Consider the following 26,534-nt stretch of genomic DNA (forward strand, 5'->3'; position numbering starts at 1 on the left):
AAAAGGCAGCCAAGAGCATTTTTTCTTTTTGCTATGACAACAGCTAACGTTACAGGATCCGAGAGTGCTATGTGGAGCAGTGCTAACGTTGGATAAAACAAATCGGTGGAGCGAGCTAGAGAAAGAACAGAGAGAGAGAGAGAGAGAGAGCGCGGTGCTACTAACATTACATAAAACAAAGCGAGTTCCCTGGACAGGGTGCTCCGACTTCATTTATTCATGTTGATAAAAACAACAGGTCTCGCTACTCTGTTTGTCATTGGTTGGCTGTCCAAAAAGCGCTTGACGTAGGGCGATTTTTCAGAAAAGTTGAACTTTTTCCAACTTCAAAAAGGCGGTGGCGTTTAAAAAAAGCGCTCACGACTTCTTTGAAAACACGGTTTACTCCATAGAATTATATAATGTAAAACGGATGCCAAGTATGACGCCAAGTATGAACATAGCCTATGGGCCTGAAAACCAAAACAATGAGCTGTAAGATGCTAAATTTATCCATATAGCTGTGAAGAACCGCAAAAGGCAGCAATGCTTTTTTTGTGGTTGGCTGCTACAAGAATCTTCTTTTACATGACAATTACAGTAATTTCATTAACACGTTAGTTTGATTCCAGGTGGACCTTAGTATCATGTCATGCCACTATCTATCCCCTCATGTCCTGTCTGTCTCTATATTCACTGCTATCCCAAATACTGTAGGCAAAAATGCAACAACAAAAAAAGAACGATAATAATATAAAAGTATTTGAGAAGTTTTAACATTTGCATGGCAATGAAAAAGCAGATCTTCCAGCCAGCAACTAATTTCTTTTGCATTTAAACAAATGCTAATGATTATGCTAATGTCTTTGAACCGCACATTTCCTGTTGATCACGTCCATTCAGATTTAGTTTGAATTTAATGTTGTAAACATCCAGCAATACCACAAAAGGGGGTCAAACGGCACCTACAAGCTAATGTGGAATGCTAGTCGGGTAATGATGGCTTGTAAACATCCCAAGCAATTATGTTATCTGGAAAACAGAGCTACATTTCACGAACAGCCTCATTTCAGCTCAATGTGGTCCGAGTTGATTTACAATCATCTTTCATACAGCATTACATGAATGCCTTAAACATAAATAGTATTATGCACGTCAGTTTTTTACAACACAAACTGGCACCACTTCATTTAAATGGCTTTTTTTTTTTTAATCCTTGGTTCTTCTTCACAACATTTTATTTTTGTACATACAATAGACACATGTACCTTCAAAATGAAATTGGTAAGGTCTAAGATTCTGGCAGTTCAGTTTATCTTTATAAAATGGGTATTTCAGTGGCCCAAAAGACTCTCAGACCAGACTGACCAGCATGAAATCATAGTATGTACATGAACATTGGGGCATTGGAAGAAGAAGAAAAAAAACAACCTCAAACCGTGACACCCAATAAGACTATTTAGTTAACTTAAAACTGGGAAGAGGACCATTGAACAACTTGATAAAACCAGCGGGAAAAATACAGACCAAAAGGTTGTAGCGGTCTGTTGATGACACTATCGGCTGCTGCGTTCAGACCCTTTACAAAAAAAACATCACACAGTTTCTGTTCCGTGGTTGATTTGGCTGATTGACTACTGTAGATGTTTTGTAAAAAAAATAAAAATAAATAAAAACCATTGACTTCCTGTCTGACACATTTTGGATTTGACCCTTGAAACTTGTTTTGCGGCCACATTCTGATTCATATGGAGTACAAAGAAGTGATATGCAGACACTCAAAGTGACAGTAGCATCATGTTTAGTACATTTTTAATATGTTCTTACTTGGCTTTTTTATTTTTTATTTTTTTACATTTAAGGTGTGAAACACCAATGCTGAATGAATAATTGTTGTGCTTGGGAGTGTCAACTTCTGGATTTTTGGGTATCAGACTGCATGAAAATGGAAGGAATGTGTGCTCATGCCTGCTTGGGTATATATAGATATATATATATCCCAGTAAACTGAGATGACTTCACAATGACTTGCGCCAACCTAACACATGACAAAGCCACTATGACACTTGACATTACTTTGGGGGGGGGGAAGCAAGGGCATGTCGGGCTTCTCTCTTAGCCGCATGAACTGCATCTAGTAAAACTGCATCATTGGCTCAAACAGTGGCTCAACAATGATAAAATGACCTTTCTATGGTAAGATCAAATGTATGCTAGGGAAGATCAAATGGATAAGAGACTGTTTTTGCTCTTTATCCACAAGATGTGACATAATGCTATGACAGGCGATGGCTTGTGAACAGTGTAGTATCCAGTGGTCCAGGATAGGACAATAACTTTTCTGTCGCATGGCAACAAAATTCACCAAACTGTTTGTTTACCACTGTTAAGGAAAGTGAATCTTCAGACAGTGAGATCCATAGGACAATTTTAGCTACCAACCCAACAGAACGGTGGGGTGAACTGACATAAAACTACACAATTTACCCCTTATGCTGTCCTTCCAGTCTTATTTTGCTGTTTTACTTTTTTGTCTCTTTTCAACGTTGTTGTAGCATTGTTCAACGTTTTCCGCGCTTCCCCCCCCCCACCCACTACCACCAGTGTACACTAACAACTTATTACCACTATTTTTGGAATTTCTGGTCACTAAACCTTATATAGCCTATGAAATTATATCTAACTTTTGAGTTCAGAAAGTATGAATTATTTGGACTAATATTTAAGATCAGAGGATGTTGATGGATAATCACAGACTGTCAAAGTTTAGTTCAGAATAATGCTATAAAATTGAATAAAAAGTCACCCAAAAGTCAGTGATAGTAGTGAACTGATCCTAAATTTGACTTGTGAAGAGCGTTTCATGGAACCATCCGTTTGGTTGAAAGAAATCCAAATTTCTGCTACAGAAACGTTAAAAACGGGTCAAATGTGACCCGAAGACAAACATGAGGGTTAACGAGCATCCAGCTCATGTGATTTGTTTTCTTCTGCCCCTTAGCAAATTGTTTGCTTTATGTCACAGACATGAAAACACCTAAGGTTGGCATCAATTCCATTTCAGTTCAGTCAATTCCCAATGTGAATTTAAATAGCCAATGGCGCGGAGATTTGTACATATAAGAGGAAAAAAAAAGGGTTTTCAACTACTCAACACAGTCTATTTCCTCGTGTGACTGACGTGGCAGTACTGGGACTCCAACCCTGGTGCCGTCCGGAAAAAAAAAGGTGCGTTCTTGAAAAGTTGGGTGGAGGTGAACACGAGATGACGAGCGAGGAAAAGAACATATGCAGAGTGTCAAAAAGTAGAGTGTGGAGAAAGTTTAGGCAGGGAAAGTGACTGACGCTTCTGCTGGCTGAGGAAAACCATTAATGCCATAAAAGAAAAGTTCTGATGAACTACAAAACAAGATTGAACACCCCCCCGCCCTCCCAGAACGTCTGCAGTAAAACAGAAAAGGGTTATATAATGAAATCTAACTGCAACTAAATACAAACTCAATATCATCTTCACCAGCCCATAAAATAATTACACAAATAAAGCTTTTAAATGGACTTAATGTGGAAGATAGTTCACTCTTTCATGATGAAAATTGTTCCGTTGTCATTTTGTATTAAAGAAACATGTGCATTCAGTACGCAACCAACCGGAGAACCATGCAGTCACTTTCCCTCCCTGCAAAAAGAGATGGGACGGGATGGGTTTATTAGGCTGTGCCGGCTGCTCCCGCGGGCACGGCTGTGGAGATCGTTTCAGCGCTCAGGCCTTTCCCTCGATGTCTCTGACCGCCTCTCCTGCGTCCTCCGCTTCCCGACTTGAGCTGCAGACAGACAGGAACGCTACAGTGAGTCAGCTGTTGCATGAAATGCAGGTCAGAAATGAACTGAGGAAAAGCAGTTAAAAAAAAAACTGGTTGGCCCAGAACAGTTCAGATGTTAAGATAAACTTCTGAGAAACAGGATTGCATTTCTCACTCGTCCTGCTTTGAGGGTGAAGACTAGGGCTGCACGATATGAGGAAAATATCCAATTGCGATTATTTGGACTGATACTGCGATTGTGATATGATTCACGATATTGGAGGGAATGATCATTTTTGTATCATTATTCTCATTTTCGTTGAAAAATATATTTTAAAAAAAAATGATTGAAGTGTGATTTATTTTTTTTTGCGAGAATCTGTACCAAACAAAGATTTTTTCTTTAGTCTGGAGAATAGGATTTGTAGGCCGAGACGTCTCTGCAGCACCACAATACTTTATTTCAGAATGGTTTGACACATATTTTGCCTTTAACAAACATTGCGCCCCCCTGCGATTTGGATATTGCACTAGTCCATATTGCGATGTCGATAAAATTGCGATTAATTGTGCAGCCGTAGTGGTTAGACGTGGTTAAAGTTTGTCCTGGGGGAAGGAATAAAATGAAAACAGGTTTGTGGTTTTCCCCATTAGGCATGGGCCGGTATAAGATTCTGACGGTGTGAAAATATCAGTATTGCAATTACAGCTTTTAAAATGTATTATTTTGAAATGTCTGGACAATGTCTGTTTCCATTGAACACAATGGGCGCCGGGCGCATGGTTCAAAAGGGTTGTACTTAGTGTCTTCATTAATCAGAGGTGTGTTTTGGGCGTAACATGCAATAAACCAATCAGAGTGCCATCTCCCATTCCCTTTAAAAGCCAGGCGCGTTTGTACCTTGGGGCATTGCTATTTTGATGGCGGATTTGCTAAGCAGGAAGGAGAGATTTTCAGGAGAAGAAACTGATCTGCTCCTGCGTGAAGTGAAAGCGCGCGTGAGCAGATCATATCATAATACTATTTCACATTTTTATTTTTAATATTTTGCTTGTTTGTGTTGTTAAAATAACAATGAAATGCTGCATTATTGACTTTAGACCAGGTTTTTGTTGGTCAATGGTGCGATCACTTTCCGCTGCCTCAAGATAGCAAAACGCCAAGAATGCCCCTGAACACACCTCCACGTAAGACCGGTTTGGGCGCACAGATGGGCGCAGGTGCATTTGCTATTTAATCGACATGGGCGCCGGACGGGAAATTGACAACTGCGTCGGTCTTACACTAGCAAAGACACTTGGGTCGGGCTTTGCGCTTTGAGTTGGTTTTGAAACCGGGACTTTTTCAAACCGCGGTATACCTTGAAACCGGTAACCGGCCCATGCCTATTCCCCACACCAGCGAAGGAAGTAATTTCCATCCATCTTCATCCGCTTATCCGGGGTCAGGTCGCGGGGGTAGCAGCTCCACCAGGGGACCCCAAACTTCCCTTTCCCGAGCCACATTAACCAGCTCCGACTGGGGGATCCCGAGGCGTTCCCAGGCCAGGTTAGAGATATAATCCCTCCACCTAGTCCTGGGTCTCCCCCGAGGCCTCCTCCCAGCTGGACGTGCCTGGAACACCTCCCAATCAGGGAGCTGTTGGGTTTTCCTTTTTAAAAGGCAAGTATACCTCAACTGTTTCTTAATCTAGAACCACTGGGGTCCAATTCAGTAATTTTTTCAGCAATTAAACACTTCATTGCTAAAAAGGTGAAGCTCAGTGGCCAGCAGTAAAACACTGCAGTTGTACTCGAGAAGCTTCCTGGTGTGATCCTGTTGATCCCCTCCGAAGCATTGCATGACCTTTCCCTTGCTACATTTCTGAGCTCCTTGTTCCTCACTCTACTAGACGCCCACTCAGATCCTCCAATCTTGATCTTTCATCCGTTCCTCGCTCCAACTACAATTTTAGCTCCAACCCTCTGGAATCTTCTGCCTCTGTCTGTTAGGTCTGCTGAATGTCTGGACGGTTTGAAGCGTCTTTTAAAACCCACCTTTATACTTTAGCCTTTGTATAAAGGGCTGCACCCCTTTTATGCTGCATTTTTAAACTGAATTTGTAGTTTGTAACTCGTGTGTGTGTGGGTGTGTGTGAAGCACTTTATAACTGCGTGTTTCCCTCGTGTTGTCCTCGGGTCAAATTTGACCCGTTTTCAAATTTCTTTTTTTTTTTTATATATAAGTGCTGAAAAGGTTAAAAATAAATGACAAAACGACAAAAACGATGAAAAATAATGTTAAAAACACCAGAAGAAAACATCAAAAAAAGAGTGCCCGAAACATTGTAAAAGTGACACGTCGGAAAAACGTGACTAAACTTCAGAAAAAGCGATAAAAATGTTGGAAAAAAAGTGAAAAACCTTGAAAAAAACAAAAACTGAAAAAAGCTAGTGTTTTTTTCATGTTTGACAGGAAGACAACACAAGGGTTAAAAGTGTTACTTACTTACTCTGTGAAACTATGATCTGCGCTGAATTATGCATGCTTAGAAAACATTGGTTTGGAAAGTTTAGAAAGTGAAGAAACCAACAACAAAACAACATCCAAGCTTAAGAAGACAAGGACGGCAGAAAGGTCTTTACCTTGTTCTCTTTGTTGCCATCTTTACATAACGCCTCCTCCTCTGCCACTGTCTGACGCAGCATGCCAAGACAGGGAGAGAGGGAAAGCAAAGGGAGGTGGCAGCAGAAAAAGTAAAGTGTTAAAGTTCAAGGAAAGAGCATGGAGGGCAGAAAAGGCAGAGAGGAGGGGCGAGGATCAGAGGAGGTGTGTAAATGAAGAAGAATGATGAGGGGGACAGGTGGGACCGTTCGGGGAGATGAAAGCAGGATATTATGGGCAGGGTAAGAAGGCCAATGAAAGGTGAGAGCAGTAAGAGAGGGGACAGTGAAAGAGAAATCAACTCGCAAATGTAAAGACTCAAAAGCAGGAAGAAACGGAAACAAGTAGCATTTTATGCCAATTCTGAACATTTTAAAATAAAATTCAAAATTGGAGCAGCATTACAAAACAGTTTTGAATATAATCTTGCTTTTATTTTTAAGATGTTATTAAAAAGGGTAATCTTGTTTAGTTTTTTTCCAACCTGAACCCCTGTTTTACTAACTGCGTGTCAATCACTGCTCATGCACACGCATTCATTCTCCCTTGTGGGCGGAGGGGCTTAGGAGACCGTTTTGGGCTTTAGCGGAAAGGGGGGAGGGACTGAGAAGTTGTCGATGTTCACATTTTTTGGCTAAGTCCTGGATCTTCACTATCCTACCTACGGCACCTTTAAGCAAGAGTGCTGCAGTCGGCAGTCAGCGAAACAACCTACAATGTAAGTTAATAGGGCCATTGAGCACCTTCAGTTTACGTCCACAAAAGTGCTTGTTTTGCCATGACAGGCTCAGATTGATATCTATAATAATATCTAAAATAAGTGTCTGACAACATTATGGAAAGGATTTCTAAGGAGGTCGACCTTTCTGTTAATCATTAAAAGACCCGCGGAACTGCGTTTGCTAAACCCACCAGACTCCATGTAAATAGGATTGTTGTTGTTACCATCAGTCACGTACACACAACAACATAGAAAGATAGGGTCCAGGTTGAAAGAAAAACCAAAAAGTTAGCCTTTACATATTGTTAAACATACTTTTTCATGGGAACTCAGAGCAAACTAAATATAAATATTTTAGTACTCAATGATACTACCCTGAATCAAGGGTAATTGTCATGCATTATGTCATGATGTTGACAACTGGATTGGAAAAAGCAATACAAATGATCAAACGTGTGACTAGCTCTGTATTGAGCATGACTCCTTTTAGGTGCAAGGACCCTTAAAAAAAAAGGCGATGCATAAGGCCAACTCTGCCCATGGATGTAACTGTTTACAGCACATACTTTAATCGCAAAAATGGATGCAAAAAAAAACAAAAAAAACAGGGAATGTCTCACCTGTTTTCCTTAAAACATTACACATTATAAAAGGTTCACTGAGCGTGGATTGACTCACTGGTACCTGTACTGTGTTAGGACTGGGCGGTCGTGCTGTTGATGCAGCCTCTTCATTGGCTGCCGTGCCCTCTTTAAAAGTCTTCTTACTGGCCTGCATCTTGGCCTGCTGGGCCTTCGCTGCCTGGGTGTTTACTGCTTGGAGAAGCTGAAACCACAAGGACAGCCGGTGTCAGTTGACATTAATCATTAATCAGGGCTTTGTCACGTACGACGACTCAATAAAGCTGCATTCAGACCAAAAAAAGCGATCAGGTGATTTGCCGCAGGATGGTGCGGCGGTGGGAGTGTCACTGAAATGGGCCACTTGTGTGACGTCCCGTTATAGTATTTAACCCCCCCCAACATAGCACAAGTAGACTTTATATTTCCCCAATTACTGTTTTCCGTCAGATCATTTACAGATCTCGACATTTCCGACTGCACAAGGCAGCTTTATTTCATCGGAGAGAGAGAGAAAGAAAAGAGACGAGCGAGACGTAGCGAGTGCTTTGCTGTTGCAGGAAACATTCAGCTATTACACACACTCCCGGGCAGTTCAGTGCTTGTGTTTAGTTTCTTTATCATGGTGTTTTAAAACTTCCATGTGGCAGCAATAAAGGCAGTGATGTTTCATGTTTACTGTACAGGATTGTCACACCGCCTCGAGCCACAGCTCAAAACACACTGACAACCCCGATCGCCGGTTACATGACTGGCCACCGCAGCGTGACGTGGGGTTGCGTTTCTCCATAAGTTGAGTCGGTCTCAACTTTTCACCGCAGACTTGCTGTGTTTTTTTTGCGTGTCCCCTCCCTGCGGCAAACCTAGCCTGGAAATCCAGACCCAAATCCGAAAGATTAAGGGTCTGACTAGGAGTAATGAAAATGGCCCAACTCGAGGGGCGGCACCAAGCATGCATTTGAAAATATCACTGCACGCAATTGGATAACACTACCACCAATGTTTACTGACTGATTACGGACTTCGACGTCGCAGCGCTGTCGTCATTTGTTTAGCTTGCCTCTGGCCCGCCTATATCGGATACAATCCACCGATGTGATTGGTGCAGCTCGGCTCCAACGGCATAGTTAATGAGCATCATTACTCATTGCCGGAGTGACTCGCTGAGCAAATTCAAATTGTGCTCTCGCGAAAACTCCAGGGTACGGGTATTCCAGGGTACGGCAAACCCGTGCCGCAGCCTAAACGCACAACCCCCATTGAAAATGGAGGGAAAGATCTGCGTTTTTGTCAGACTGTCTGACGTCCGCCGCAGGCTGTCTGAACGCAGCCTTATAGTGCCGAGATACCCACATCTACACTGAGGCTTTAGTACCTTGGTGATGGTGCCCACAGCTTTGGTGCGTCCTTCCCTGAACACCAGTTTGTGGTCACAGTGCAGGTACTCGGGGGTCTTAATGAAGCGGAAATGGACTGTGGCCTTGTCCCCTGTCCGCAGACAGTCTTTGTTCATGGTCAGGATGGTGGCGGTCTGCCTGATGCTGCCACAGTGGACTGGTGTGACAGAGGGAGAGAGAGAGAGAGAGAGAGAGAGAGAGAGAGTGTGACTCAGTTAGTCTTGGAAAGAATGTTTCAGAGTGACCATACAGTGTTTGGATAAAGCGAGACCTCATAAAAGCCAAGTACAACAGCATCCAAGATCTACTAAAGAGCAGATCGGGCAAACCAAGGACATACAGAAGCTACGTGAACCGGTGCACGGCAGCGTGAAAGGGATTGAGGTGCGTTGAAACTAACCCATGGCCTGGTATCTTGGGGATATCGTGGTGGGGTGATGCAGCACCAAAATCTCCGCCTCAAACTCCCAGGTGGCTTGTGGCATCAACTTTGGGGAAACCATCACCATGCCTTTCCTTATATATGAACGTTTGATCTGAGACATAACAACAACAACAAAAAACACAGACACACACAAAATAATACAGCAGAAATTAATTCAAATTAATTAGGGAGGTGATGAAGCCTAACTAGAATTAGAGACAGAACACGACCTAAACCTACACGTTGCATTTGCATGCATTATAAAACGTATTATAAAGCTAGGGAACTAATTCATATGCATATCATATCCAAAGGTTTTAGAACAGTTATCCTTTTCAGGAGAATTTAACAACTTAACTTTGTGTCAAGTTGTTTTTGCAATAAGGTTTAAAAAAAAAAAAAAAAAAACAACAAAAAAAAAGCATTCAGATGTTCTATGATAGCAGTTATTCCGGCACATTGTTCTCCCACAAACCTTTTTAAGCGCAAAGGACGCCGTCTGTCCGCCGCGGACCTCTTTGACAGGCATCCTCTTGCGGTGGATGGATTTGACTGCTATGGGGATGAAGGTGCCCAGCGGGTCTGGGCCTAAGAGCAGTGTGTCGTTGAGGCGTATCATTCCACGTAACGTAGTTCCTGAAACTACTGTGCCCACCCCCTGCCAAGAGACATCAACAATCACATACATCTGTAGAGACAGTCTTCACCGGCCTCCATTGGTATGACGCCTTGAGTGTATAGTTCTCTACAAATTATTGACTGTGCATAGAGGATTTTCTACTTAAAAGTGTAAACACTCAAAAGTTATGGAACTTTGGAAAAGTTATAGTACTCTACGTAGTCTATTTTCACCACTATGTCAAAAGGGTTTTTTTTCTAAATGTTGCTGGAGTGAAAGCTGTTAAGCCGTTAATACCGTAGAATGGAAGCGGGATTTGCTTGTTTTTATATTCGGCTCTGGTGTTAAAAGCAGTGATCGCTTCGCTGTGCAAATCAATCTGCTGCCTCTTACTGCAATGAGGCCTGTCACGATAACTGCTGGACCATAAATTGTCCCAGAAATGATTGCGATAAACGATAATATTGTCGTTCTGAGACCATTTTCATCTAATATAATGATAATGGCATAATAATGCAGGTACACCTTTTCAAAGATCAATAAACTTGTATTTCTAAAAGGATATGTCACATGGCGAGTAAATGTTTGTATCAAAATAGTTCTGTTTTTCAGTGTTCGTTTTGGCGAAGGATGCAGCTATCCTTTCTTCTGCTGCTCTGCTGTTTGCAGGTCGCAGCTTTGCGGGGGCGGGCCGACACCCATACACACCCATACACACCCACACCCACCCACACACACACACCCACCCATACACACAAACACTGGTGCACACACCAGACGCCAGCCACCACGTCACTTCTGTTTACTGATAGCTAGCGTTTACCTCAGGCTAATTTATTAGCTAGTAAGTGGCGATTTTTGGCAGCCAGCCTTCCAAAAGAAAGCACAATAACATTAAATAACCGCTCATTAACCGTTGACCGACAAGCAGGTAACGGAGTCTCAGTTCACCGTCCAGGAGGCTCTGACACACTTTCCGCACTCCGTGTCCGCGGACAGCTGTAGGCTTGTACCGGTTAATGTTCTGTTCATTGTCGGACACATGCAGCCACTTTCCTGAAACCGCTTGCTAGACTGACAAGTCCACAGCGGCGTGTATATCCGAAACCTGTCTCCACCTGCAGGGTGTCAACTGTGTGCTTTGGAATGAAAGGGAGAAAACAGGACACCGAGTAACACGGCGGCCGTTTTTTTGACGGTGCCTTAACTGCAAAGTGCTGCGGGAAACCCTGCTCCAACAACTAGCATTTTCTCTGTTTCTCTCTCTCTCTCTCTCTCTCTCTCTCTCTCCGTCAGGAGTCCCGCCCCCACACAAAGACCATGCGACTGACCTGAGGGTTCACTCCTCATTACGCTAAGGAACCGAGAGTGGTGAGAGAGAGAGAGAGAGAGAGAGAGAGAAAGAAAACAAACAAGCATGCAAATGGAAATGATCGCGGCCGGAAAAATTACGGAGCTCATTTTTTTTATCGTGCGATTAATTGATTTATTGACTATCGCGACAGGCCTAACTGCAATCACATTAACATACAGGTTTTTAACAATGACTGGCACTCAAAAAGCATTTTTTACATGACACAATGCTGCTGAGAGACCCATTGGGTTTTGCCAACAGTAGTAACCTGCAACAGCAGAGAGTCTCAAACTGCTGCTGTCTCCCCTCAGGGCTTGACTTTAACATTTGGAGCACTGCCAAAACATTTTGTTTGGTCTAGCTGCTCCACACAAAAAAAAAAAAAAGAGAGTGTCTGAGCGATTTTGGGGAGTATATAGCTGAGTGTGTGTTTTATTTTGTACCGGTACTGAGTATGTGTCGTCTATTTGGAACTCGGCAGGCTCGTCGTTGTTGAAGTTGGTCCGAGAAGAGAGGAGGTTGAGGAACATCTTCAGCAGATCCATGTTCTCCCCCGTCACATTTGAGATTTGAAAAATTGGACACATCCTGCAGAGGGAGGAGGAGGGGGGGGAGGGGGGGCGTAAGAGGAGGAAAGTGTGACTGTTGATAATGACTTGGAAGAGCTGGTTTGCTCATCACAAATGGAATGAGCTGCAAAAAAACTTTGAAACCAGAATCTCTCATTTCAGATTTCACTGATTTTAAAAGACTATACTCTCAATTCCACTTGTAATTGCTTTTCTTAATGTGAAACTAATGTAACTGTTGTGCATGTGTGTGTGTGTGTGTGTGAGCATTTTCTGTGTAAATCCAGACTTACGTATATTCTAGTACACAGGTATCACTCATAATCCTAATGAGACTACCTGTTGTTTTTTTAAATTAATTTTTGGGCTTTTCTGCCTTTAATTTGACAGGACAGCTAGGTGAGAAAGGGGAGAGAGAAGAGGAAGAGTTGCAGGAAACCTCTGCGTCGAGGCATAAACCTCTCGGTATATGTGCGCCTGCTCTACCCACTGAGCTAAATAAAGAATTACATAAAGCAGTTTCTTTGTTGCTTTCTGTCACATCATCTTCCTGCCTTTCTGTTCGCTTGTTCGTCAGTCAGATTTTCATTCATCTCCTATCATCCCTCTGCCCTCCTCACCTCTCAGAGCTGAAGTTGGAGGCTGTGACGATGACATCATCCTTGTTCTGGACCAGCACGGGGATTTTCCTGCAGCCTTGTGACTTTAATAACCGCTGCAATAATTTTAGCGTCTCTGCAGATACACACACATAGACAAAACCGCACAAAAATACATCATATGAGTAATTTTCAAAACAAAAACAAACAGCTGTCACAACGTCTGGGAACTGAACAGAGCAAAAAAACATTGAACAGTAAAATGCTTCACAAGGAAATGGAGTACATACTCTACAATAAGCAAACTGGCGTAAAGAGTAAGCCTTTATTAGAGATAACCATTTTATTTCCAACTTATTTTACATATTTAGTCTAATTTTAATTAAAAAAAAAAAAGACTCCCCGTTTTCTTAACTGCTCCCATTTGCTTTGTTAATGTCCTGTTAATGTGTTGAGTTTCATACACACTACCTTAACATCATTAAAGCAGAGCCAAGTAGTTTTTAGAATGAATGAGTATGTCTATACACAGTTTTTTAACAACATAATGATTAGTATGGTGTAGCTGTGTTGTTGTATTGATGTAATTACTGCCTTGGGAAGATAAATTGTGCTGAACTTACCAAGCAAGAAATTAATCTCACTAATAGTGACTTTTTACCGCAGTCTCAACACTTTGGAACTTCAACAATAATGTATCTTACTTTGACAGAAGCATTGCAGAGATGTGATGCGAGTTATTAAAAAGATATACAGCTTCTTTTGGGATCTAACATGAATAGGTCTAGGAGTCCAATATGCCTTACATTGGTACGTCTCTTTACCTTGCAGGATGTTGGCCGGACACATGTCTATCTTAGTAACCACTACAAACACTGGCACATTTAGGGCCAGAGCCAGACCCAGATGCTCTTTGGTCATGCCAACGATGCCAGCGTTACTGCCAACCTGGGACAAGAGAGACGGGGAACAGGGAAAGGGAAGAGGACTTTCTTTTAAAATCGTTTTTTAGGTTGCCCAGGACAGTGTTTCTCAAGGGGTCTGTGAGATTTTTGCCAAATGCCAATTTAAAAATATGTCATGCATAATTCCTAAAATAATTATATTATAATAATGAATGAATTTAGTGATGGATTCGAAACATTAGAATGTATCACTGCCAGCGCTGTATTGTCCATCCTTTTTCTATCAAAATGTTTTGCGCTGGTCAGGGGGTCCTTTGCAAAAGAAATAAAATAAAATTCAAAGAGGGGTACAATATTGAAAAGTTTTGAGAACCACTGGCCTAGGACATTTGACCAAGGATTCAACAACAAGGTACTCACACACTCTCACTCTCTCTCTCTCTCTCTCTCTCTCTCTCTCTCTCTCTCTCTCTCTCTCTCTCTCTCTCTCTCTCTCTCTCTCTCTCTCTCTCTCTCTCTCACCATGAGCATGCAGAAATCAGGCAGGTGTCCCGTCATGCCGAACACAGTGGTCTTGAGATACTTCTCATGGCCAGCTAGGTCAATGAAGGTGATAACTTTTGAGGATTTCTCACAGATCTTGGTCCAGTCTAGGCTGCCACCATGGCTGTCTGGCTTGTTCACCACCTAAAGGAGCAGACACAGAGAACAGAAGATGATCTATACAGTGTGTGAAAGAAATAAAAACCCCAAAAGAGAGAAGAAAAAAAAATCTCTGATCCCGAGTGCCTAACAGAACTTTTTAAAAGTTACATTTCTTTACACTGTACTGGTATCTAATCTGAATGGAAAATCTACTGTATATTAACATGTTTGCTGCTGTTGGATTTCAAGTTTCAGGATATTTCAGCAAGACAAATGGCCGTTAGCCTGGATTGTCAGCGTAAAGAAAGTCCCTCTTTCCCTTAACACACCATCAACATGTCTGTACTGTGCAATTGTGAGTGACGTGAGAGGCTTTACTTACAGTACATCTATGTTTTGGTCTCATGCGACCAAACAACTGTGCACAGTCTAATGATGCATCTTTTGTTTGCAATGGTATCACATCTCACAATTGTATCACACTTTGAGGAATCAACAAAGCTAGCTTATTAAGTAGTAATAACAATAAGTAAGATTTTACGGTCAAAACATGGCCTCTCTCCAAGCACTGGTTTTAAATATATGGTATTTAATCCAAACGTCTTTAAAATCAAAGCAGCAGAGAGCTAGGAGATGTAGGATAGGGGCTATCACTTTCTTCATTTTGCACTTGCCATGGCCATCCATTGCTCATACAGTAAGTCCTGAGCATTGGCAGAAGCTCACCTGTCCCTCCTGGTCAAAACCCAGGATATCATTGCCCACACTGCTGGTCCTGCCACTCTCCATTTCATGTTTGTGTCTAAAGAGCTTCTGGCGAGCAAAGCCTCTGCCATTGTCCAGCTCACCATGGGTCAAAACCCCCAGCAGAGTGCTCTTCCCCGCGTCCACATTCCCTACCACCGCCACTCTGGAGACAAGATTAAAAAAAGGAGAATGTGAAGAGTGAGAACTACAAGTATCCGTACAGAGAACTATATGTTGTTATATTAGTCTGTGCACATCCTCTCTCTGCCTGTAAATGATTTAACTGAGCATGTACTTTGTTTATGGTCTGTCTAATGACTCTCTTCATTTTTTTTATTTTTTTTACCTGACTTCCAGGAAATCCTGCTCGCCCACACGCCGGCGGATGAGGTAGTCCTGAATCTTTCCGCCAGTGTCTGTCCGCTCCCTCAGCAAGATCAGGTCAGCCTCTATCTGTTCACACAGCGACCGCACCGTGGCGACCGACGCTTCCATGTCCTTGTCATCCAGACCGTAGTCACCCCCATCTAAGCAGAGAGAGAGAAAGCGGGCGGTAGATAAAGGAGCAGGGCGAAAGAGGGACCAAGGGAGGAAGGAAAAGAGAGTTACGCCGAGAGAATGATCTGCTATTTAATGTATGCTTGTATCAAGAGTGCCTTGGAGAAAAAGAAGCATATACTTTCCAAAAATGTTTGGCAAATGTCAAGGCTAATGTTAAGCCTCACCCTGGTAATGTTTGTACAGTGGCTTCCTATATGACAGGGTGGTGGCCAGGAGGACAAATACCAAGTTGGATGCATACTTTGTAGCACAAGGAGTAAATAAGCAGGTGGTTTATAGGACAGGTGAGAGTGGGTGTGGCGTGAGAAAACCTTATGAACTGGGACAACACCACCTGCCAAAATGACTGGATCATCATAACCAGTTAGCTTCGGTCGCAATCCATGAAGAGCAAATTGTCATATGTTACTACATAGGGATATATCTTTTTTTTTTTATTTTTTTTTTTTATGTAAATGTAATATAAACACCACAAACACCCTGGACACAAAACCTAAGTTATTCCAGATGGAGAAACAGCAACAAACCAGTCAGGTCAGTAGGCCAGACAGCTAGGCAGTCAGACAGACACTGACTGCTGAACTATTGACAGCCCCTTTGCTGACTAGGGAAATATGACACCCTTTCATACGTGCACTTGGACCCACAGACAGGCCGCATGGGTCACACATGATGCTGTTACAGGCAAAAAATAACCCTGGTTGCCAACAAAAGCCCTTGTGGTTGTATGTGGGGCTGAAGGGTTCCAGAATGAACACTATGAGGCAAACAAATGGGGTTAGTTCCCTGGGAGGACTCACCGGCACACAGCTGACAGAAGTGATAGCTCACAATAGTGGCTTAGCTTTTTCCTAAATGCACTAAAAACTACTTTCCCCAACTACTTATACAGATACAAAAACATATCTTACATTGCCTGAAATTGTGTGAAAATGTGTAAATACAATGTGTTTTTTTTTTTTAGCAGCAAGCTACATTATCCATATTTCCTAGGGTCGGCTGTGAATGGAAAATGCTAGTAAACCTGCCTTGATTTTGAAGTTTGATTCTAACAAACTGTAAAAGTATTTGTTCAGATAAAACCCTGGGGCTCTCCCTCATAATTCAATTTGTTTTTTTAAAAGAACAGAACATTCGGTTTTTTGACTTGTCAATAGTGCTCTGTAGCCTAGTGCTGGTCGCAAAAGGTCACGTGAGTTTAAAGCAGTTTTAGCTACGTTTATCAAAATGCCTGTCAATTTGTTGTCGAAAAAACACATTTGAATTTATAAAATGCAGGGGGGAAAATGATCAACTGTCAGCTCGTATTTTATATCTCTCAGTGCACATTTGTCCTGTCTTTGTTGTCAATGATAATATAGAGAGATTTCATTCCGCTATTACTGTATTATATTGAATGTTTTCATAAAAACATCTCATTCTCTTTATTTAAAAAAAAAAAAAAGTGGTTGATGGATATATATTTTGCCACCATTTTCATTAATGACATTAACAAGGTTTCCTGTTTTACAATATTTTTAGACATGCAATCCGATTGTCGTAACTGTAGAAGCACCAACAGCTAATGTATATGCACATGAAAGCAAACAGGCCAGTACAGTATCAGTACAGGTCTTGTGGTCTTATCAGAGCTAAGAGCAGAGGAGGACGTTGTTCTAGGATAAGACACTTTACTTTAACTTCTGAATCTACCAACGGAGGCTTTGATCTTTGACCTACTCGTAACACATGCAGGGTTTTCCCTACTATCACAAGGCTTAGGCGTAGCATCCAAGTCAATTTGGGCACCCCCTAAGCCGAATGAATGTAAAATCGATTCGAGCATCAAAACTAACTAAATGTCTTGCTCAGATCTAATGATTGTAGTCGGTCCCCAGTGGACTTCTTTAGCATATTTGTCTTTAAGCTTTTTGAGCATTATCTATTTATTATCTGCTCTAGCTTTTTCCAACGCTTTTTAGACCCAGATATGGTGATAATAAAGGTCTAAAACGATGTCAAATTGCAGATTTTTTCTGAGAAAAACGTAACATTTAAATGAGGGAGGAAACCCCTAACCCCCCCCGCCGCCAAATACGTGCACTTAAGTCTTCCACAAACCTAGGGAAAACACTGACATGTATTTCCTACTATATGGAAGACATCTACATGCATAGATGTGTCAGTTCATTGCTCCAGACATACATTGCAGAACATAACTTTCTGAATCTCTACACTCCTCAAGAGAGCATACAAAAGATCCGCCAAGAATCACTTGAAACCAAACTTGTAATGTGGATTTGCACTGCCTTCTGCTTCCTTTTAAAATGTTCAAGATAACAAAAGCGGGTATTTGTCACATGCTCATTTATTTATAACAACAAATCATATTCTTTGATGGATCCAGTTGTAGCTGACACTCTACTGAATTATGTGGTGTTTGGTGGACCCTAGTGAATGCTCTCAATCCTTAAGTTGCTCAAAAAGTTATCCTTACCTGAGCCCATCCCAACCACAAAGATTGTCTCTCCGCAGCCCTCATCTATCTGCTCCCTCAGATGTCGTAGTAATGAATCATACTGTTGCCCTGTTGGACTCACTAGGACCAGCTGAAACGTGAGAGACAGGGGAAGAGAAAGACGTGGAAAGGTCAAATAAGAGCAAACACAGTCAAACAAGTAGTCTATTTTGTATCTTGAAGTCACAACTTCTACAAGTAAGCTACATTTTGTTTTAAGGCGACGTGCTCTGCAAATCAGTCAATAGAGTTTTGTTTTGTAAATTCAGTCTGCTCCTTTTATCAGTAAACAAATACATGAAAATGTTGCATATACAGTAGACATAGCCCATGGTTGGGTAACCTTCCAGCTGGATTACATACGTAATGCAACATACGTGTCACTTTCTGGTGTTTTGCATAGCCAGCACAAAATGAGCTGTGTGCAGCTTACATGCAACACGGATTTCGTAATGCCACTGCTCAGCATTTGTTTACCGAATCAAAACAAACAGCTGATTGGCTGGAACGTCTTAAAACTTAACGTTACTATGTGCAATTTACAGTGAGGCCTACCTTGCTGCTTAAGTCTAAATGATCCGCGGACTCGCCGTTTGTACCCTCGCCGTCATCAAAGCCCTCTACGCTGCATGGATCGTCGGCACATCCCTGGTCCGGTGCAAACATGCAAGCGGGCACTATGGATTCTGCTGCTGGTATTGCACCCGGGCATGTCGCTGGTTCTGTCGCCGTTAACGACGCCATGTCTGGAAAGAGCAACAATGCAAATGCAGCAAAAAATAAATAAACAAACTTGTGTTCTTTGCTTGGCTCCACTAGCTAGCCTTTAGCCATTAGCAACGACAGAAAGTTAGCTAGGTTGATTATCACAGCCAGATAGCTAACGTTAATGCTAACCAAACATCGAACTTGCTGTTATAATATTTAGCTAACACTACAATAAAAAAATTAAATGGTAGCCGTTAAATGTCAACTAAATTTAAAAAAAAATCAGACATCTAAAGGGTTAACAAACCCGAATCAAGTTTAATTAAATCCCTTATGAAATGAAGACGTACCAGAAGTTGCTAACTAGCTGACTAGCTAAGTTAGTTGTTTATTCGAGTTAGCTTCGGTTTCTGGGCACTGAATGTATGACACGCCCATCACATAATGGAGACATGGGATTGGCTACAGTACTAAAAGTCACGCCCAATGTGATGAAGTACAGCATAAGCGTGCTGCTCCGTGAAACCGTGAAATCCTGATCTACTTTCAGTCATAAGCACACACACACACGCTTAGTATGACATACAAATAATAAATAATAATATGAAAATGAGAATTTTCTTGAATAAATGTAGGTATGGCCAACAAATGACAGTAAACTAATTAGATTAATTAATTTGTTCTCTGCCAAGCCTAAGTTAAAGGCCAATGTGTAGCCTAATGAAATGAATAAAACATACTATTCATGATCATGAATAGTGGAAATGCGTATAGTAGCCTACCTTAGTTTTTAAGTGCCAGTCTAATGCATTATACAGCAAGTGAAATAGCCTACATGTATTGTGTACTGTGTCAAGGTTTTACAAAAAAAATGTATTGTGTGTTTTTTCCCCTTTTTCTTCAGTTCATTCCATTTTGTTTGTAGGCCTAAATAATGTGTTGTTAGGCACGTTATTAAACCTATTAAATATCCATAGTATGACTTTTACACAGTTGTTCAACCACATTCTCATACAAACATATTGTGTTTGTAATGTGCTTTTTATAGTTTTTCTACTACATGAACATTGCATGTATTTATTTATTTACTATATTTCCTCTAACATGTTGGATGCTATTACATTATATTTGCTCCCGGAGTCACTCAGTTTCTAAAGGATGAAATTAACTGATTGTTATTGTGTTGAGAAATCAGTACACATCTGTTGCATATGGTCAGTGCAAAAATCTCAGTTACTCACATATGCAGATTATTGACTCAGAAAGAAAAGAAAAAAAAACATCAAAGTCTACCAAGCACACTATGTGAATTATGTGTACAATATAACTTAAAGGTGCCGTAGGTAGGATTGTGAAGATCCAGGACTTAGCCAAAAAATTTGAACATCAACAACTTCTCAGTCCCTCCCCCCTTTCCATTAAAGCCCAAAACGGTCTCCTAAGCCCCTCCCCCCACGAGGGAGAATGAATGTGTGAGCATTAGCAGTGATTGACATGCAGTTAGACTGCCCCCCCTGGCCCTGATTGGTGCATTTGAACAGGGAGCTGTGGATTTTTGCAAATCTCACTACAGACTGTAGGTGGTGCCAGAGGAGCTGGATTTGGTTTTAAATTACCTGCTTCATGTAGTTCTACTGGAACATAGTAAGTAAGTAAGTAAGTACATTTTATTTATACAGCACTTTTCACAGACACGGTCACAAAGTGCTTTACAATGTGCATAGACAATAAAAACATGGTAAAAATAGTCAATAGAAGAAAATACAAATACAACAGAAACAATTATCAAATAAATAAAAGACATAGGCTACCCAAAAGCTAGCCTGAACAGGTGAGTCTTCACTTGTCCCTTAAAACAGTCCACATTCTCAACAAACCTAATGCTGGTAGGTAGAGCATTCCAGAGTCTGGGTGCCATAGCCTCAAAAGCTCTATCCCCACGTCTTCAGACGAGTGCGTGGCGTGGATAGCAGATTTTGATTGACAGACCTGAGAGACCGGGAGGAGGTGTGTAAGTGAATTATGTTGGCAAGATAATCAGGGGCCTGATTATGTAGAGCCCTATAGGTTATGGTGAGAATTTTGAATTGGATCCTGTAGGTTACAGGAAGCCAGTGAAGGGAGTAGAGTAAAGGGGTGGTATGGGTGCGCCTGTTTGATCTAGTAAGAAGCCTAGCAGCAGCGTTTTGAATGGATTGCAGGCGGTGAAGGACAGATTTATTGAGTGAGGAGAAAAGTGAATTGCAATAGTCAATACGGGAGGAAATGAAGGCATGGATGAGCATCTCCAGTTCTAACTGAGAGACCACAGCCCTTAATTTGCTAATACTGCGTGAATGAAAAAAACAAGATTTGGTCAATGATTTGATGTGAGTTTCAAAAGATAAGGATTTGTCAAATGTCACCCCAAGGTTCCTTAGACTGGGCCGGACCGCAGATGACAAAGGCCCAATGTTCCGCTTGATCAGAGGAATAGCACTGTCTGGCGCTATGATTAGGGTCAGTTTCAGCAAATATGACAGAAAGTTAGTTCTATAAGTCTTACCTACTGCACCTTTAATTGTAATTGTAAACAATGCTAATGCGGATAGATATGTATTTTCATGCCAAGGAGTTTCCATCCAAAACTACAACCATCCTGTAAAGCAGAACAGGAAGTAGTACCATTGAAGGGCAAATATGTGTAATTAGCCATGTTTTTACAACCCTTACCTTGTTTGTCACTTCCTGCCACCAGTGTTATATAAACCACTCACCTGCCTGCAGAGCCCTTTCACTGGAGGAACAACCCACTGAAGACAGCAACAATGGTAAGTGGTGTGAAAGGCTTCATCCATAGGATATTTCTTCATTCTCTACGTGGACAAATATTCATTAGCTTGTTATTCCTTATCTTAGTTATGGCATTAAAAGCTCAGAACAAGAATGTTTATCCTATTCTCTCCAAACTCTATAGCCATAGGGTTAGGGGTTATAATGACTTTAATGTGTAATGAGAGGTACTGTATATCTTGCTGTTTTAAACCAATATTCACACATTTCATGTTTACAGGTTGAATATAAGTAAGGTCGAAGTGGTACATTTTAAAGAGGTTTTGGAGAGTTGTGAACACTGATTAACCAGATTTTTTTTAAAGTGCTGATGGCTTGTCCACAGAAAGGAGAGAAAGGGTTTGGTAGCATTAGCACATTTGCCATTTTTTTTCAGGTACTGTTTTTTTTCTACAGCTATAGTTTTTTACTGACATCTTGTCAATCATTTACATTCAGTCCAGGGACACGGAAATATTTCTCACTTCTACAGTGTGACAAAGGTGTGCAGATCAAAACCAAAGCTGACCAACAAATCTAAAAATGTCTATGTATTTTTGCCCAGAAAGTGCTCTTCACCTATGTAACACTTCTAGTGTCACACTCTAATAAGTGCCTCATGGTTTCGCCTACTCAGTCCCCTCACAGTAAAGACCTGAGCCTGTTTGATCCCTGTGAGACATTAGGGTTGGGGGGAAAAAATCGATACGGCATAGTATTGCGTTTTTTTTTACTGTGGCAATACTGAGATAAGAGATACAACATGAATGTAAAGACTATATCGTGAGTGCTATCTATAGGTGTGGTACAGGTATATAAGGTATAGGTGATGTAACCTGATTTACTGCCCAGCATATACGCAAACAGGCATGTACACATGCATGCACATGCACACGCACATGCACATGGACACACACACACACACACACACACACACACACACACACACACACACACACACACACACACACACCTTTAAGAGAGGTGTGGTAGTGGTACTTATCTAGTGTGTGCAGATATTGTGAAGGTCTGTGTATGGGTGTCTTTTTATGGTTTTACTGTGTCATCACATGTCAAGGAACAAATACGGCACCTTCCGTTTCAGTACTTTTACAGCCTGAGGGTACATGTTCCACCCTGGTTGATCATCAACAGCTAAAACAAGGACACCTATTATCAGTAATTCTCCCACAGTAAACTGCACAATCATTCTTGTCTCTAAAATATTTAACTGATATGCCAAATCATTTTTGCATCCCGTAGATTAAAAAGAGATGTAAGGTCTTCAACTGATACACTGATACACTGTGCACTGTATGTCTTTGCACTCTAGTTTCTATAACACAATAGGGTTTTAAATGTGAAAACAGAGCAGTCAATAGTTCAAATTTCCCCTGCTTCTTGTAAAATATCTCCTCTCTCCCCAAATTAGTGGTCTGATCCAAACTTTAGCTGTACTAAAATGAGAAAAGGTAACTAGTTGTGCACTTGTTCTCATTTAAAAGTTGTAAGTTCACTTGTTTCCTCAATAGAGCCACTTTTATTCTGTGTGCAGTGAAGTTAGATTTTAATCTATGAAAAGGTCCTTTTTATTAAGACTCATCCATCCAAATCAGTTCCCATGTTCCTCTTTGTCATTTCTCTTTACAGTTAATCAAGGATATGACATTCAAGGAGGGGCAGGAGTTCAAGATCCGCGTCAGGCCCAAGGACGACTGCAATTCGTAAGTTCGAGTTGTCAATGGTGTGGATTTAATTATGTTTAATCAGGAGGAAGTTGATACAGTTCATGTTTTATCCACTTTTTCCCTTTTTCACTGCACACCGTCGTTTGAACTCTGCGTTTCTGCCTTTATTGCAGCTTTGCCATCAACTTCGGTCATGACACAGAGAACATCGCAATGCACTTCAACCCCCGTTTCGACAGCAACACCATCGTCTTCAATTCCTTGTCCGGTGGATGCTGGGGCTCCGAGCAGTGTGAGGGAAACTTCCCCTTTGTGCGTGGGGAGGAATGCAAGGTGTGTTGGGAGAGGATAAGGGTGCAAATTGTCTGTAATATCTAAGAATTTTGTTTAGTCTGATACCAAACAGCAAAATGATTACATGCACTTACAAGGTTTAGTCTAAACGGTGTAAATAGAGAGACTTCAATACCCTTACAGTGCACTCTTTAGCCTTAACTTTAGAGAAAGACTTCCTAAACTTTGCCACAAGTGCCAATGACATTAAAATGGTAACACAGTAGCATGAGCACAAGAAGAGAGAGTAATCACCAAGTCATTATACTGAGTCAGTAACATCAGTTACACAGCAATATCTATCTAAACGTTTGCTAATATTAGCTAAAATAGACCTTTTTCATGTCATAGTGTAGCCCTGTCTCATATCACAAATAGCCTATTTTTCTAATCAAAGTCTGTGCAGGTAGGAGTTACATAAAGTAACGTAACAAACATACTTATTTGAACTCAAACCATGATATTTTCCTAAACGTTAACCACGTGTTTAAAACTACTACTTATCTACTTCAGGGAGGCCCTGGTATTGTGCATGCTGGATCACTGGAATACATTTAACTTAGCCATTGTTAATGTTACCAATTTAGCCTACCTGGTGTTTCCTACTATGACAAAGCAAAATGTATGCTATGATAAAGGTTCATTAGTCACCATAAGCTACTGATATTCATACCAGACCAAAAAAGGTTGTATCAGCATTTTGAATTAGTATTATTAATTATTGCTTGTCATTTCACCTTTTCATTTCTAAGAGCAAGACAGAGTTATTTCATTCTCTCGGAAGTTATATACAGTAGTCTCACTTTAAGCCAGTTTGCTTTTCAGTACACACAATCATCATGTCTCAGTATTCTAAGAAAGATAGATAATAAAAAAATAACTGAATAACAGAAATGCTACTGATATAAATTCTGTTTTACCTGACTTGAATTATTTTTACATGACATTCCGCAGCTCCTATAATGGCAAACATCTATTTCTGAAAGCAACGTTGGCAGAGTATTAAGTTGCATTCTTATGGTTTTAGCATTGTTTAGACAACAAAGGTTTAGAGCTGCTTTTGGTGCTGATTATGGTTCACACACAGACCTGCTGTATTTTAAAGAATATTTTTTTGCAGACAACTGGCAAAGTACGTTTGCTGTATTTATCGAGTCATTTGGCTCAAGCTCAAATTTCATTAAGTATTTCGCCATAAGGAGGTTTATTAGCGGGCTTGGTATCTATGCTGTAACACTGTTAAATCAACAGACACCAAGCTATCCAATCACAAAGGGGCTTTATAGGCTTGGTAAACTTAATAGCTGCTGAGAGAGTTGGTCTTGCTTATCTATCTCAGTCCTTCTCTTTACATACGTGTCCTCTTAAGTGTTTTATTGTATGGAAAGAACTGAAACTTGACACTGAAAGATAAATGACTTCATTCCCTCTTTCTACCTTTGTCCTTCGTTCCTCAGTTTCACATCAACTTCAACAGCTCGCAGTTTTACATCAAGCTTCCTGACGGCTCCATGCTGAACTTCCCCAACCGACTGGGAGACGTCAAGTACAAGTACTTCGATGTCAGCGGTGATGCAAGGATCATCGGCGTCAAAGTCAAATAGAAGTTGAACTCTTCTTAAATCCTGACCTGTTCACATTTTGTGTTTTGCTGTAAAAGTCTGTTTTACATTACTGAATCCAGGCCTGATAATTCATCTTTTCAGGTGCTGAGGCTTATGGGAAAAATAACACTGTGCGATGTACTGTATACCAACGGGGGAGTGTTGATGTTGTAATAAGAGAACATGGCCTAAAGAGGGAGCCACAGCACATTACACACACATCTCATCAGTCAATGGGTTTGTTAATAAATGCTGTGGGAAAAAAAGGAAAAAGTGTCTCTGTCCCTATCTCTCACACACACTAATGCTGCGTTCTATTTACCTCGCAACTTGGTTTTAACGAGGTCAAAGTCGTAAACGTGCCCCCTGACCTCGGATTTACGAGCTCGGAACTCGTACAACCTCGCAGTAGGCCGAGTTCAAAATCCAACTGTTGTGAAAAGCTGCAGTAACATAAAGTTATAAGCACTTCTGTCTTATTTGTGTCACTAAATCAGTCGTTCACACAGGCATGTTCAACTTCTATCTGTGGACATGTTGTTACGCTGTTTGCATGCAAAAAAAACGGCGTAATTGATGTATGTTATTCACCTCTATATGCAACATCCATGAATCACAGCCATTGCTTGTATCTGAATCAGTTAATTTAATAAAAGCAGAGTTGTTTCTAATACGGCCCTAATTCTAATACCAGTCATATGTTTGACTATTTGACAAATAGCAATTTTACAGTGTTTAAAATTAACTTTTTCGTACACCAGCCAATTGGCTAGCGAATGTTCAAATTTCACCAGCCATTCACTAGATTACCTTAGTTTTTTTGGCTGGTGAGTGAAGCAAATTTACCACCCACTTGAATATTGTACCAACATGTGGCTAATAGATTGTGCTAATTTTGAATCTTAAAAAATAATTGCAAAATTCATGCTGGTTTGGCGTCACTTTGTAACACACGCTATAATGCTCGCCTAGCTGCTAGCGTGGCACACCCTGCAGCTGACGCGTTATTATGGACGCCTGGCCAATAGTAGTGTGTGAATGCTATTGAAGGGCAGGCCTTGCCTAGAAGTTGTGTGGGTTCCATAATAACACGCAACTGACTGGGTAGTAGTCCTTACCTAGCTACTGGGCATGTGCGACTCCCAACAAAGATGGAACAGAAGTGAGATGTCTCACTCTGTAGCTAAAACAGACAGCTCAACACACAGGGTGAAAAGAGGAGCTGCAGCAATGTGCAGTACAACAAAAATATGGTGTTTTCTGAAAATTAAATCATGTAAACCTATTCTGGTACAACCTGTAAATACAA

General features: G+C 41.1%; 2 protein-coding genes across 3 annotated transcripts; one reads left to right on the top strand and one right to left on the bottom strand.

The window, feature by feature from the left end:
• Nucleotides 1-1,174: 1,174 nt before the first annotated feature.
• Nucleotides 1,175-19,217, bottom strand: gtpbp1l (GTP binding protein 1, like). Of its 2 annotated transcripts, none has more exons than XM_078274535.1 (14): nt 19,140-19,217; nt 18,637-18,827; nt 18,061-18,172; nt 15,370-15,550; nt 15,003-15,186; nt 14,154-14,318; nt 13,551-13,674; nt 12,748-12,862; nt 12,002-12,146; nt 10,061-10,243; nt 9,562-9,697; nt 9,140-9,318; nt 7,829-7,969; nt 1,175-3,800 (listed from the first exon to the last, which is right to left on the bottom strand). In XM_078274535.1, exons 2-14 carry the CDS (start codon nt 18,823-18,825, stop codon nt 3,687-3,689), a joined length of 1,968 nt encoding a protein of 655 aa, XP_078130661.1. In that variant the 5' UTR covers nt 18,826-18,827; nt 19,140-19,217; the 3' UTR covers nt 1,175-3,686. The 2 variants fall into 2 exon arrangements, with proteins under 2 accessions (XP_078130661.1, XP_078130653.1); XM_078274527.1 differs by having other exon boundaries at nt 7,823-7,969.
• On the top strand, nt 18,187-25,517 carry lgals2b (lectin, galactoside-binding, soluble, 2b). The gene is made up of 5 exons (XM_078274547.1): nt 18,187-18,279; nt 21,527-21,599; nt 23,251-23,324; nt 23,462-23,621; nt 25,079-25,517. Exons 2-5 carry the CDS (start codon nt 21,597-21,599, stop codon nt 25,223-25,225), a joined length of 384 nt encoding a protein of 127 aa, XP_078130673.1. The 5' UTR covers nt 18,187-18,279; nt 21,527-21,596; the 3' UTR covers nt 25,226-25,517.
• The last annotated feature ends 1,017 nt before the right edge of the window (nt 25,518-26,534 follow it).

This window comes from Sander vitreus, chromosome 2, assembly GCF_031162955.1.
Source record: "Sander vitreus isolate 19-12246 chromosome 2, sanVit1, whole genome shotgun sequence".
Lineage (NCBI taxonomy): Eukaryota > Metazoa > Chordata > Actinopteri > Perciformes > Percidae > Sander > Sander vitreus.